Source organism: Marmota flaviventris, chromosome X (genome assembly GCF_047511675.1).
Source record: "Marmota flaviventris isolate mMarFla1 chromosome X, mMarFla1.hap1, whole genome shotgun sequence".
In the NCBI taxonomy this organism is placed as follows: Eukaryota; Metazoa; Chordata; class Mammalia; order Rodentia; family Sciuridae; genus Marmota; species Marmota flaviventris.
The window spans coordinates 64,874,240-64,890,224 of record NC_092518.1 but is presented as its reverse complement, the minus strand read 5'-3'; the positions used below and the strand labels follow the sequence as shown (position 1 = coordinate 64,890,224).

Sequence of the window (15,985 nt, the reverse complement as noted above, 5' to 3'; positions counted from 1 at the left end):
TTAAGTTTTCCTTGTATGAGCACTTCCATTCTGTTACCATGCTATATGTGGTCTTTTTGTTCTCTTCCTTTATTGCTCTTCAATTAAAGGAGTTTCACAAATATTGGGGCCTTGAATATGATCAAGACAGTAGCATTCTTGTTGATCTTTGGGTTAGACAAAGTCACTGAAGTCCAATAAGAATATATCCAGACAGCCACCAGCAGTCAAGGGAAATAATAGCTCAAAAGAAATAGAGGGAGCTCAGGGGCAAACCAGAATTGTTGTTGAGTGAAGGCAAGAACAGGAACAGGCTTCCTCGCTACATGATGATACACATAAAGGTAATACTATAAACAATGTAGATAGAATTCACACAAATCTGATTTTATTAGAAGTTTATTGCAGTCACTGGAAATAAAAGAAAGAATGGGGAACACAGATGAAAGAAGGAGAAAGTAATTGATTTTGAGAGATACTGTATTCTACATCAACTCCTTCTACTTCCCTACCGAGAAAAGAAAGAAAAATTATCCTTTGCTAATAATGACAACCACATTATCAAAGCAAAAATGAAGCAAACTTTCAGAAACATTTTTAAAGCACAAATGGCAAACATATTTTATAGAACCACAGAAGTCAGAGTCTAATGTAATACAGTTATTTAATAAACAGAGGCAGCCAGACTTTGGCTTTATTTTTATTCAACAAATTCAGCTAATCTGCCAAGAATTAATGACTCCAATGTCAGGTGTTCATAGTAATAATCCCTTTTTAGGTCCCTAGCTCCTAATGGTTGTCAAGGTAAATAAAGGCCAAGGAAATGAGTGCATAAACTTTGTGGTATTTTTAAATGTCACCTCTATAGGGAATAATATTCTATATATCTAACCAATCCCTATATATTTTCTTTTAAAACACCTAAAAAGGCATGTATTGAGTCTCTTTCATTTTCATGGTGCTGAGAGAATTGAATGAATTATATTTTCATTCCTAATAGACTCTCAGTTTATTTTAGAATTCAATTTCCCTTAGAAAAAGAAATATGCAAATCTTAATTAACCTAGTAATAGAAACTAATTACAGAAGTTTTCCCTATAAGAAATTATGTTCAAATTCAACATGCTACACAGTAAAAGAAATGGTGAGTACCCTCAAGGAATTCATAGTATAAGGGAGATGATGTAGTTTTACAGTGAAATAGAATTTAAACTGAATATTAAATGATTTCTAAGAGTGGATAGACAATGAGGAAGTATAAAGATGACAGAGAAAGAGTATGAGCAAAGCCATGAGTATGCATGTTCAATGATTTTTCAAGAGACTTTGAGGTTTACATATTTTATATTTATGCATATTTCATTATCCAATGTGTTTAAGCACACCAGGAGTTAAAGGGACTATATTGAAAAGAATGAAGTACTTTGAAACTTTAAAGGCCCCTTAGCAAATCTATCCATGTCTCAAAACCTCTAGTAAGTAACATAGTCCTACCCTCATCCCTTCTCTTTACAATAGTAAGTTCCTCTATATTTCTCTCAAATTCATTCCTTCCCAAAGTTCTGAAGGCATTGCTTCCCATCTATATAATTTATTACCTGATAAAAGTGACTAGGCATTATAGAATATTTATTGTTTCCTTAAACCTATCATCAGTCTCTGATACTTAAATTCTTTAGAGATACTTGACACTAATCATAACTCTCACTTCAGGAATACTGGACCTAAGTAACTCAGGGTAGAGTCCTCAGTAAATGGTTCCTTCTGTTACCCTCAAATGGTCTCAGCCAATGATGTCCCAATCCTGAGAACTACTTTAAGCCTTCATATTTCCATGGTGCTAATGGATTGTTTAAAATCTTTGTTAATATCCTCTGTGTTGTTAAGAGTTAAGGAGAAAACTATCTCCTTTCCGTGATCCCATTGTTAATACTACCTCTCCCTTTGTGCTTATGTTTATATAATCATTTTTACAAATTTTTGAAAGAAAAATATTTTTTTAAATTTATCTAATGATATCTTATTAGAGCTTCACAAGAGTCTTGTGAAGCAGAAAGGGCAGATATTATCACCATATTACAGATGAGAAAACAACTTCAAAGCCATAAAGTGTCTTTTTCAAGATTACACAGGAAAGAAAGGGTATTAAGTCTTACTAGTATCAATCAGTTGCAGAAAACAATCATACCATTATTAAAACTCCTTCTCACCGGTGTTTTGGGGAACCAGAAGTAATAGAGATATAGTCTTGGCTATTAATCTGGTCCCAGAAATATTGGATCAAAATTATATCCCCTCTTCTAAAAGCAAGAGTAAATTTGAGAATTCTGATAGATATGAGAGAGTTGTTAATGTAGTTTGTTGTGCTTCTCCAAACTTAATGGATATTGTTCATTATTCATGATAAAACAGGACAATTTCCAAAAATGGATTATTTTTTCTCAAATAGGACTTGAAATACATTGGGGAATTTCTACAAAGTGCCCTTAAAGAGGAAGGAAGCAATGGCCAGAGTGAGCACATGTTTTCTTAAGAGCATTATGGAAAATAGAAAATAACTTCACTTAAAGCAATTAAGTAGTTTTGAATATACTATTTTTTGATGAAACAAGTAATGATTTTGGAAAGTTAATCACATGTATATGGCAATATTTATATTCCAAGAAACTCTAGGTGTCAAAAATAGCTAGTCATGTGTTGGAGATCCAGAGCTCAAATATCTGGCAGCCTCACCTATCTAAACACAGCTGACAGAGCCAGGAAGGAAGCAAAATAGTCCTGAATTGCCAAAATAGATGTCATAAAGTCCATAAACTAAAACCCATACACTTTGTTCCATAGGAGAGTTTCCCTTTTCAACACACATCCTATCCAAATAAAATAAAACAAGCAGGCTTTTACTCATTTTTGGTAAGTCAAAGCTCTATTTTAACTAACTTGGTAGTGCATTTGCAAAGCCACAAAAGATTAGAAAGACCTAATCAAAATGATAGGGACTGCTTAAGACAGGCCTACTGACAATGACAAGTGAGAACTTATAGCTGGAAAAGGTAGAGATATAAGTATTATAGACATAATCAAAAAGAAGAAGAAATGAAAAAAATGGGGCCATTCTAATGTAGGTGAAAACAAAGCTAGAGGTTTTAATAACCCTGAGCAAAGAAACATATACCATACAATACTGATGTTTGTAATAATGACCCTCAGTGATCCTGAAAACATGCATTAAGTAATAACCTTTCTTAAATAACAATAATAATAATACTGAGAATAACAGCAAACATTTATAAAGTGATTTAAGCACTTTCTAAAAATTATGTTGCATACCAGTCACATCTAGTGCAGCTGCCATTATGTACAGATAATAAAACTGAAACCTAAAGAGAATTAACTTGCCTCAAATCACATAGCTTAACAGTGGCCAAACTAAACTGGGATACTTATCCTCTGAATCTGAATTAGTGCTTCTTTCATATACCACGTTCCTTTGGTTAACACAAACTGCTTCACCCATATGAAAAATTGTATTTTTGATATATTTGCAACTAACATGATGTTTTAAATGTTTAGGTATTTAGAGAGCTACATGATCATTTCTACAGAGTACAACTGTCCAAAATACAGATCTTTTTCAGATTTCAGAAAACCTAGGTTTTACCTTATTTTCATGCCCTGTTGTAAATATGAGCTGTTTTGTTTGGACAAGCTATCATTACAAACAATTCGCACAAATAAAACATCATGTGAATTTCCAGTCTTATAAAGGCAAAAACAAAAATGCTTTATAATATTGTAAGACCAACAGCTACTATTTATTTATTTAGTTTTGGTACCAGGGATTGAACTCATGGGTACTTAACCACTGAGCCACATCCCCAGACCATTTTTATATTTTATTTAGAGACAAGGCCTCACTAAGTTGATGAGGCTAACTTTGAAGTTGTGGTCTTTATGCCTTAGCCTCCCTAGCCACTGGCATTACAGGTGTGCACCACCACACTAGGCAACAATTGCTTTTTAAAATGCCATTTTAATGAAGACCAAGGTATAGATTTTGTTTGTTAATTTTCCAGTGGAAATAATTTGTATTATAAAATGATGTAAATAGAGTTTTTAATGGCAAATTTTCATTCTGTATTTAGGATAATATTCAAGTCATCAATATATCTTTATCTGTGAATAATGGGGTCCAAACAGATTTTAACAGTCAAAAAAAACTGTACAAATGCCTGGGATTCTTCATTAACTCATTAGTTTAAACAAATGTATTAAGTAAAGTTGTGACTGAGGTTGTGTATGGAATAATCAATCTCGATAGAAAATGGTACAGACAGTTTTAATTAACAAATATAATAAAATATTTTCTGAATTAGTGCCATTATATAAAAACATGCATCACATTACATGCACTCAGCAGATATTCAAGCGAAGAACCTTTATTTAAACCCTTAAAACTCAAGTTTGCAAAATGTATTAAAACACAATTTTGTGTTTAAGGTATACGCATTGTGGGTGAATCCCATGACACTTTTGAGATATTTGGGGTGCTTCTGATTTGTTTCCCCAAGGAGAAAAAAGTCTCATAGATATTTCAAGTTATAAGGATATTATTTCCTATAATTAATACTAATATCAAAAAGCTTTTCCTCTTCCATCTACCTTGCTCAAGTAGTGTATTATTCCTAAAAAAAAAGTTAAGGCCATATTGTTCTCATGTATACTTTTCAAAGCTTGAATAATTAACTCATATTCACTTGTTTTCAACTTATATTTTGTTTCTCTCAAGAGAAGGTGAATAAATTGGACCCATTGCTGAGAAACAGGTATGCAACTTATTCAGCTGCTCATCAATTTGCGTAAAGAAAGATTTTCTCACAAGGTCCATAGAACAAAATGTTTTCATTTAGACAGATAATATAGGCATGAATAATTCCTTCAGAAGGATCATTTTGAGGATGTAGGGAAGGGTGCCATGTTGCATGAAGACACTCAAACTCCATTTTTAAGAAAAATCTTCACAATGATATAGCTAAATTGCTAGAGCATATAGGTGACCCTAGCTGATTGTTTGACTACATTGTCTTGGAATCATCCAAACATTCAAGTGAGATAGTTTGAAGATCCTCCTCCCTTTGACGAATTTCCAAAGCATTGTCCTTGCATCTCACACATGACTGAAGAACCGAGACTCCATGTTCTGAAAATTGATCACGAAATTCTGAAGTCATAAAATAATATACGACTGGATCAAGACAACAATTCAGATTTGCAAGACACAGGGAAATGATGTGGAAACATAGAGTGCTCTTAATGAAGGAACAATTTGAAAAAACATGTTGCTTTACCATCATAAAGAATGGGAAGTTGAGATGGTAAGGAGTGAAACACACAATGAACACCACTGCACACATCAGGACCATCCTCAAAGCTTTTTTCCTTTCTTTTGTATTCTGAGGGGGAACTTGGAATTCCTGTAAAGATTTTCTTGTTTTCCAGGTGCAATAAGTTATAATTATAACAGGCAATACAAACCCTCCAAGTTCAGCTGCAGTTACCATACCAATGGAAGAAGCCATGCTAATGTTGTGAAGCCCTAAATCAGCAAAGCAGAATTTGGTGTTCTTGGCTAAGTTCGCACTCCTCAGGATGGGAAGTGGCAAACAGGCAGTCCCCACGATGACCCAGATGGCAGCACTGATGCCCACATCATACCTACGCTTCCAGTTTCTGGCCCTGAATGGCTTGAGGAGAAAGAAGCACCTCTGCAGGCTGATGCACGTCAGGAAGAAAATGCTGGCATACATGTTGAGATACTTCAGGTAGAAGCACAACAGACAAAGGGCCCTCTGGAAAGGCCAGTGGTGATTGATGTAATAGTAAATCCGGAGGGGTAAGGACAGCACATGAGCCAGGTCAGCCACAGAGAGGTTGATCATAAAAATGATGGCTTTATTTTTCTTGCTGATGAAGCGGCACAGGACCCACAAGGCTGCGCTGTTGGCCACAAGACCAGGGATGAATATCAGGATATAGGTGGTTGCATAGAGGGAGTCCTGAAATGGCATTTGAAGATCAGTGCAGTTTGCTCTTGTACTGTTTGTGTTGTTATTTCCCATCTTGAGGACTTATACTCCTTCCTTAAGAAAAACATTAGAGTGATGACTTCTGCAGTAAATAGAACAAAAACAGAGTCAAGGCCATGTCAGTTTATGTTTGAATATGCAAATATATTTGTTCTTTATCACAGAAGTTTTCAAGTATGAATTTCTATAAATTCAAAAGATCTCATCTATGTAAACAGAAAATATCATGTCAATCCACAAAGGAATGACAGGAGTGAGAAAGACATTTTCAGGAATCAAAAAGATTAGTACTTTGGTAGTACCTTAAGTCAGATTTTCTCCTTGAAAGGGAGTAATCAAACTCCTAGAGCTAACCAACCAACAGGAAAGACCTCATTGCAAAACAGCCCCTGGACATACATTCCAACACTGTTTTGAGGTTACACATTTCAGTTTTGCAGTCATCTCCATCTGCATATCCAAAGTTTAAAATTTAACTGAGTTCTCTATCACCAACCCTGGGAGAAAGAAAACTTAATTCATTTTTTTACTGCTTCTTTATGAAGGATTAGATGATGGTAAGGTGAGTCTATAAACCTTTGTAAATGAGACATGGGATAGGGGCCTTGGTATGACAGTAAGAGCTGAAAAGATCACCAAATCTTGGGGGGATAGGGGCTTGGAATGACAGTACAACTCAGGTAACTTTTGCCTCTCAGAATTTGAGGGAAAAATTAGTCTTGCTTGTATGATGTAGCACTTTTCAGAAACTCTTGTAATTAAAGTTCTGCGTTTATTAACAGTTTTATGGTAGCTCAGACATTCACGTTTATTGAGACTAACATTGTCACCATTTGAGGCAAATACCTGAAGGATTAAGTGTATCTGGTAGTAGATACAGCAAAAAAGGGCTATGTATCCTTCATCTCTCAGGGCAACTCCAGTAAAAAGTTATTAATGTCAATGATTACATTTTTAATGATCATAATTGTTAGAAATTTCTTCCCTCTAATGAGTCAAAATCTATTCCCCTGTCATTTCAACCTAGTTAGGTCTGTCAAGGCCAAATAAAATAAAAGTCTATTCCCTGTTACACACACAAGCTCTCCAAACATCTAAAGATAGCGATCATGTCCTCTCTTAAATCTTCCTTATCCAGGTTAAACTCTCATTCCTCGAATGACATTGTCCTTGTTCTTAGTTTTGCTTTATGTCAGAATGTTATTGCTTTTGGCCAAAAGCCATTACAGTATGTAGCTTACTTTACTTTTGAAAATTAAACTACCAAATGGTTGGTATTTTTTAGGAAAATATTATTTATACATCTGATGGCAGAAACAAAAGGTAATTGAGATTTCAATACTGCTTTGTGCTTTTTAATTGCCTGCAGAGGCAGTTATTTTGGTAGACATTTTATGGAATTAAAGGAAAAATTAGATAGCTTTAACATTAACTACCTAACACTCAAGTGCAATTGTAAATAAACATTTTCAACAATTCTTGAAATATAAACTTGTAAAACAATATACGATCTAAGCGTGTTTATTCAACCTTAAACACAACCAATTAAAAATGTAAAAATGAGTAACTAAGAACAGAGTAGGGTCGAAGAGCATGAGAAGAAGATTAACATTAAACAGGGATGAGAGGTGGGAGGGAAAGGGAGAGAGAAGGGAAATTGCATGGAAATGGAAGGAGACCCTCAGGGTTATACAAAAGTACATACCAGAGGAAGTGAGGGGAAAGGGAAAAATAATACAAGGGGGACAAATGAATGACAGTAGAGGGGGCAGAGAGAGAAGAGGGGAGGGGAGGGGAGGGGAGGGGGGATAGTAGAGGATAGGAAAGGCAGCAGAATACAACAGACACTAGTATGGCAATATGTAAATCAATGGATGTGTAACTGATGTGATTCTGCAATCTGTATATGGGGTAAAAATGGGAGCTCATAACCCACTTGAATCAAAGGGTGAAATATGATATATCAAGAACTATGTAATGTTTTGAATAACCAACAATAAAAAATTAAAAAATAAATAAATTAATAAATAAATTAAATAAAAAAATGTAAAAATGCATTTAATTATATACAGCACATACAGTGCCAAACAACCTATTTGATGCCTTTATTTACTTAACTGACAGTTCACTGAAATAAAACAACCAGGTGATTCAGGCAAACAACTACTTTGATTATTTTTCACTGAGTTGACTCTGTTGCTGAATTGCTCAATTAGTTTAGTAAACTATAAATATTAAACTGGGTGGTTTATCCATTGGACTAACTAAAATAATTGATATTGTTTTCTGTATGTTCACTGTAAATTTGAAAAAGTCATACACTTGGACAAGAACTAGTCTTGAAATAAAATTAAGAAAAAGTTTAATACACATGATCATCTTTGATTTTGTTACAAAAATGATTAGTGATTACTGAATGCTTATTTTTGGCCAGGTGCTATTATAAGTATTTTATGTACACTCTATTAATCTCTGACAGAAATCCTTTGAAATAATAATATATTATTGCTATTTTATGGATGAGGAAACCTAGGCCCCAAGAAAGGCAAGGCTCACTTTTTCCATGAAGACTTTCCTGAACTCTCCAAACCACAAGTCACTGGCATCACAGTATCCACAGCTCTGATTATTTCTTTTAGGAAGAATGAATTTTTAATACATCCAACATGATGTGGTGGCTTACTTTTTCATGGGGTCTATTTTATTGCCCTAAAAAGATACTAATCTTCTGGCCTCCAAAGTAAAGTGTCTTGAGTACATTATAGGTCAACTAATTATTTGTTGGGTGAATAACTGTATAATAGTTGGATGAATCCGGGAGGCAGAAACTGTCTCAGAGGAAAATAATCAGTGAAAGGGAATAAGTGACTGGGGGATTAAAATTAGTTGTGATGTTTGACTTGACCACCAGGTGTCATAAGTATACCAACGTTCAAATATCTTTTGACATTTAATAGAATTTGTTTTAAAATTTCATTAAGGGAGAAATAAAGGGAGAGGAGTACCAAGAAGCATACCATGTAACTTCAGAAACAGAATTTTTAAAGAGTATTTTAGAGAGTTTACATTTATTTTATTTTTCTCAGTTTCTATACTGCTTCATATACTTCTATAGAGACAGCTTGGCTTCTAGATACATTATGGATTTTTAAAATATTCAAGTTGTTAAAGACCATTAAGATCTTCTGATTCAGTAACTTTTATATGAGGAAACCAAGCCCAGAAAAAAAAAGAGAATGAAATGTTCAAATTCACATAAAAAAAAATTAGTGGCAAAGGCTGAACCAGGATCTCTTGCCTCCCACTACAGAGCAATTTCTACTTTTCCAGGAACTTCTAAGATGAAAACCATATTTTTGTAATTATCTAATAATAATACAAATGTTCAGAAACAAACCAATGCCAGATTTTATACCACTAACCTTGACAGTGAACTGTTACAGCAAGAGGGATTAGTTCCTTCCAAATATTCTAGGACAAATACAGTATTTTGAAAATGAATATTTCTATTCCCTAATGATAAGATTGTGTAAGAAGGCTTCTTAGGATCTTAGATTATTTTGTTTTTAAGCTTTTATTGTTTCTTCACACAAGAAATGTCTCACATTAGAAAAAGAGATTAAAAACAACAAATTTTATTAATATAAACTATATTTCAACCTGAGACTCCCATGTAGTCTATTACACACACACACACACACACACACACACACACAAAACAGATTTTTAAAAAATGTAGTTGTAGATAGACAGCATGCCTTTATTTGTTTATTTTTTTTATGTGGTGCTAAGGATCGAACCCAGGACCTCACACATGCTAGGCAAGTGCTCTGCTACTGAGCTGCAGCCCCAGCCCCCAACCCAGATTTTACATTGTTAACATTTTGAGGCATAACCTCTCGAATTTAATTTTTCTTCTATGTATATAAATCCATATACATACTAAATATGATTTATATGCACATATTTTTTATAAAGCTTTATTTATTCAATCATAATTAATATAAATATCTCTCCATATCAGCATCTAAGTAATTATTTTAATGAACAATTAAAATTCCACCAGAATTATAATACCATGATTTATTAAACTAGTAGACATTGAGGTAGATTCCCATTTTATCACTATCAGAAACAATAGTGAAAATATTGGTAAACATCCTACTGGGCCTGGTGGTACAAGGCTGCAATCCAAAAACTCAGGAGGGTGAGGTAGGATGATTAAAAGTTCAAGGCCAGAGGCCAGTATGGGCAATGTAGGGAGAAAAATAAAAAGGGCTCATGAGGTAGATCAGTGTTGAGTGCCCCTAGGTTCAATCCCTAGTGCCACACAAAAAAATTGTAAACATTCTTTTTATAGATAGATATAGATGTATTTAGTTGTAGATGGACACAATACCTTTATTTTATTTATTTATTTTTATGTGAAGCTAAGGATCAAATTCAGTGCCTCACTCATGCTAGGCAAGCACTCTATCACTGAGCTACAGCCCCAGCCCTAAACGTTCTTATATACTCATTTTTGTACATTTGAACAACTGTTCCCTTTGAATAAGTTATTAAAAGTGGAATTGCTAGGCTGTTGATGTGTAATGACAAATTATTCTGCAGAAATACATCCCATGTGAAATTCCAAAAATGCTCTTTTCAAGAACATCACAATGTCAAATCTAGATATATAAAATTTTGTCTATCTGGAAGATCAAGTATAATGTAGAGAATTGCGATTCAGTCTTAATTTTTTCAAAGGGCAAATGACAAAATTTGGATATTTATGTTGTGCAATGTAATGTTTTGATGTGTGTATACATTGAGGAATGTTGAAACCAAGCTAATTAACATGTCAATCACCTCAAATACAAATCATTTTATTTGAGAACACTTAGCAATTGTCAAGTATACTGTACATTTTTATTAAGTATATAATTATGCTATGCAATAGATCTCCAGAATTTTGGGTTCAATCTTTAATCAGGCTCAAAAATAACTTCTATGTTGTCACAAATAAATCCAATAAATTTTACCATGTCCACCTCAACACCACGGTTCTTGAATTTAAGCCTCAGAATCATCTAGAGGTCTATCACACCTATAGTTTCTGATTCAATAGATCTGGGTTGGGGCCCATGAATTTGCATTTCTAATTAGCTACCAAATGATTCAGGGACCGCTCTTTGAAAATCACTTCCTTAAAACACTTTATGCCAGCAAAGATTGTGTTTTATTTGAGAACCAGTCTCTTCATGAATATTGTGAATCATGTAATTTTTAAAAAATTAAATGTTTTTCTACTTTGAACATGAATAAATTCACAGAAAGCTTGTAGCCTAACTTTTATCACTGTACTATAATCTGTAGTTTTGATTTAGACTCATTTATTTCTCTTGTCTTGACCACATGGAAAAAAATTTCTAGTAAAAAAAAACCAAAAACTGTGTCAAAACATTGCATTGTATTCATATTTCAGAAAAAGGCTAAAGATTCTATGCTTAAAAAATAAAAATTTATGAAGTTGGGAAAGTGTGACAGTTCTCTTAATGCCATAATGAAAAGTTAAGCTTTAATAGATTTTGTTTTTGTTTTTACCACAATGGATTCTTAAGAAAAGCTTAATAAACTTACTTGTAAAATAATAATTATGAAATAAATTATCCAACTGATTCAATTTAAAAAACATTACTAATGTTCAGAATAACCACTGTTCATGGCTTATGAATTTTCATAAACAATGTTTCAAAAATTCAAAACTACTATAAAACATGTATTTTAATAGAACAAACTATGTCATCTCAGAATTCCTAATTTCATTTCCTTGAGTGTCAGAAACTTGAAAACAGTAAGTTCAATCAGTGCAAAGGAATGCATTTGTGTTAAACCCTTTCATTAGCTTTCAAAATCTTCCTGCTAAGCCTTTTGCTAATTTGACTGATTTTCATTTAAAAGGGGAAAATATTTCTGATTTTATTTTCCCCCAGAAATTAGAGAAGCTTATAAAGTTTCTCCCATAACCACCTATTTAAAATTCTTTTTCACCTGATGCCAATATGGTTTTAATTCAGTTTTCTGGATTTATTTATTTTTCTTCTTGACAGTCAGTATACTGTAGTGGTTCCAAATACAGGCTTTAGAGTCAGACAGACCTGATTTTGAATACACATCTCTCTGCTTAGAAGTTGTTTGTCCTAATTTATCTGATCTACAGTTTTTTAAACTGTACAACACATGCCATTGTTTTATACATTCAAAGAGGCAAGATAATTTATGCAATGTATGTGTCCGGTACATAGTTATGTCACAAGTGTTATTATTCTAATTTGTTTTGTGTAGTTGTTCTGTCTCATAAAAGAAGGTGAAATATAAATACATTTCAAAGTTCAGCTTATATTCATGTACCCTTTGAAGGTACATCTGGCTATTCTAGTTTTTGTCAACCTCAATTTTCTTAGAGTTTTTAAGTATCTTACTTATTCTACATGGATTCAGTATTTAATGACATTTAAATTTCTTGAGAATTTTCTATGTGCCAGGCACTATATATATATAGTATTATATTGTAATATATATATATATATATATATATATATATATATATATACATATTATATATATGTAACATATAGTATATATTAGTATAACTACATAGTATATATAAGTAGTATATATATTGTATTGTGTGTGTGTGTGTGTGTGTGTGTGTGTATAGGCTGGGAATATGGCTCAGTGGTTAAGTGCCCCTGAGTTCAATCCCCCATACCTAAAAAAAAATAGTAAAAAATGTTGCCTATGAATAAACTGCTAGTTTGCTACAGAACAGAATTAAACACAATGAATCTGATTCCACAGACAAAATTATGCTCTGTTAACTTATTGCTGGTACTTTATTTATTTTTGTCTTTAGGGCATTGACCTTGAATGCAAGCCCCTTGACACACATGTTGTTTTACCGCCTATGAAACACAGACTTGACTCTTCTTAAAAGTGATTGAATTTGAATGATACATGATCACTCTATCATTCACACAATAAGTGTGAGTATCCATCTAAGTTGAACTTTTAATATATTTACTTACAAATACCATCATACATAATCACCAAATTTTATGATTACTATGGAAGATGATATGTCATGAGCTGTGTAATGTTTTGAACAACCAATAAAAAAAAAAAACTAAAAAAAAAAAACTAAAAAAAAAAATATATATATATATATTTTTCCTTTTTAAAAAATTTAACTACTTTTTCCTGCATCACATCTATTCTAATTCAGGCAGCCATCTTCTTTATCTCTTATTATTATCAGTCTCTATAAATTTTCCATTTTCAATTTTTGGTTGATACTAATGTTTTAAGTTAAGACATTAGTTGAAATTTACAAGGAAACTACAAAGGAAATAACTCAAAAACTAAAGTAAAGAAACAACACATGAGGCCTGGGGTTGTGAGTCAGTGGTAGAACACTAACCTAGCACATGTGAGGCCCTGGGTTCGATCCTCAGCACCACATATAAAGAAAGAAATAAAATAAAGGTATATATAAAAAAAGAAACAACACATGAGTTGAAATGGTGCACAAGAAAATATTTATGTAACACAAATGAAGACAGAAATGGAGGACTGAAGGAAATTGTCAAAATTTCATAAGACATTAAGAAAACTGAAAAGTAGCAGATGTAATCCAACCTTAATGATCATTAAATGTAAATATATTGAATGCTACAATAAAAAGGCAGTTATTGTGGGCTGGGGTTGTAGCTCCGCAGTAAAGCACTCCCCTAATGTGTGCAGGGCACTAGGTTTGATCCTCAGCACCACATAAAAATAAAATTATGTCCAACTACAACTAAAAAACAAAATATTTTTTAAAAAGGCAGTTATTGGTAGAATGGATTAAAAACCATTAAAAATCACAAGTAGATTGAAACAAAAAGGAAGCTAAAAGATATTCCATGCAAGCTTCAAACAAGAGAGCTAGAGGACTGATATAACTCAGTGTTAGAACACATGCTTAACATGTGTGAGGCTTTGGGTTCAATTTCCCATCCCATGAAAAGAATCTAAACAGACTCATTAATTTGTTGGGCCTGGTGGCACATACTTGTAGTCCCAGCTCCTTGGGAGTCTCAAGACAGGAGTTTTACTTGAGCCCAGGAGCTCAAGGCCAGTCTAGACAACATAGCAAGACCCCATCTTGAAAGAAAATAGAGAAGGAGAGAGAATTAAAGAGGCTATACTAATATCAGAGAAAATAAATTTTAGATAAAATTGCTATTAAAGACAGAGAATGCTATATTATGATAAAATGAACAGTTGATCATGGAAACATAGTAATTAAAAATATATAGCCTGGGATATATGAAGTAACTCAAATGAAAAGAGTAATAAACAATTCAACAATAATAGTTGGAGACTTCAATATTTTCGCTAATGGACAGAACAATTAACAAGGATAGACAATTAACAAGGATATACAAGACAATTAGACAATTAACAAGGATATACAAGACTTAAGCAGCACTGTAAATTAAATCAACTCAACAATAGCAACATATATATATATATATATATCCATCTCAAGTTCACATAAAAATTCTTCAAAATAAAATACATCAAGCCATAAAAAAGCCCTGATAAATTTTAAAGAATTGAGATTACACATATGTTCTTTGACAATAATGGAATAAAGTAAAAATTAAATCCGAGAAGGAAACTTTGAAAATTCCTAAATATGTGGAAATTAAAGAATTTTTTTAGTTGTAGGTGGACACAATATCTTTTTTTTAAAGAGAGAGAGGGAATTTTTAATATTTATTTTTTTAGTTTTCCGTGGACACAACATCTTTATTTGTATGTGGTGCTGAGGATTGAACCCAGGCCGCACGCATGCCAGGCGAGCATGCTACTGCTTGAGCCACATCCCCAGCCCAGCACAATATCTATTTTTTTATGTGGTGCTGGGGACCAAACCCAGGGCCTCAAGCATACAAGGCAAGCACTCTACCACTGACCTACAACCCCAGCCCAAGAATACACTCTTGAAAAGCAAATCGATCAAATAAAAATCACAAGAGAAATTAGAATATACTTTCATATGAATGAAAGTAAAAACATAACATATAAGAACTTATTGAACGAAACTAAACTAGTCTTTAAGGAAATTTATAGCTTAAAACATATATTTAAAAATGACAAAGATCTCAGGTCAATGACCTAACCTTCTACCTTAGGAAACTAAACCCAAATAAGCAGAAAAAATAAATAACAAAAATTAGAGAATAAATAAATGAAATATATAATAGACAAACAATAGGAAAATCAATGAAAACAATATTGTTCCTTGAAAGAATATACAAAATGGATGAATTTTTAACTAGACTGACTAAAAAAAAAAAAAAGGAGGAAACACAAATTACCAAAAGCAGGCTTGTGGAGCTGTGGATATAGCTCAGTTGTTAGAGTGCTTGCCTCACATGCACAAGACCCTGGGTTAGGGTTCAATCCCTAGCACCACAAAAAAAAAAAAAAAAAAAAGAAAGAAAGAAAAACTCAATCTTGTAAGAGAGGACATCATTAATGACTAATGTAATACTGAAGATTATGGGAGAAGATTATTAGCAACAGTATGCCAAACTTTTGACAGATAAATTTATATAACAACACACACCTACTGAATCTGAATCAAAAACAAAGACTTAATTTTTTAAAAATGACTTTAAAAACTGAATGGACCTATAATAAGTGAAGAAACCAAATTAGCAATCATAAAACATCCCACAAAGAAACCAGATGGATTCACTAATGAATTGTACTAAACTTTTAAAGGATAATTAACACTGTTCACAAAGTTCCAAAAATAGGACAGGATGAGACATTTCCTAACTCATTCCACAAGGAGGATAGCATTACTCTGATGCCAAAGTCAGCCA

The 15,985-nt window shown here is 33.0% G+C and overlaps 1 protein-coding gene across 1 annotated transcript in view; it reads right to left on the bottom strand.

The window, feature by feature from the left end:
• Positions 1–345: 345 nt before the first annotated feature.
• Positions 346–15,985, bottom strand: part of LOC114091510 (putative P2Y purinoceptor 10) — a 39,842-nt gene continuing 24,202 nt past the window's right edge. The window contains exon 2 of the mRNA XM_027933996.3: positions 346–6,144. Coding sequence (XP_027789797.1) covers positions 5,052–6,095 — 1,044 coding nt within the window. The 5' untranslated portion in view covers positions 6,096–6,144 and the 3' untranslated portion in view covers positions 346–5,051. The remainder of the gene's footprint in view (positions 6,145–15,985) is intronic.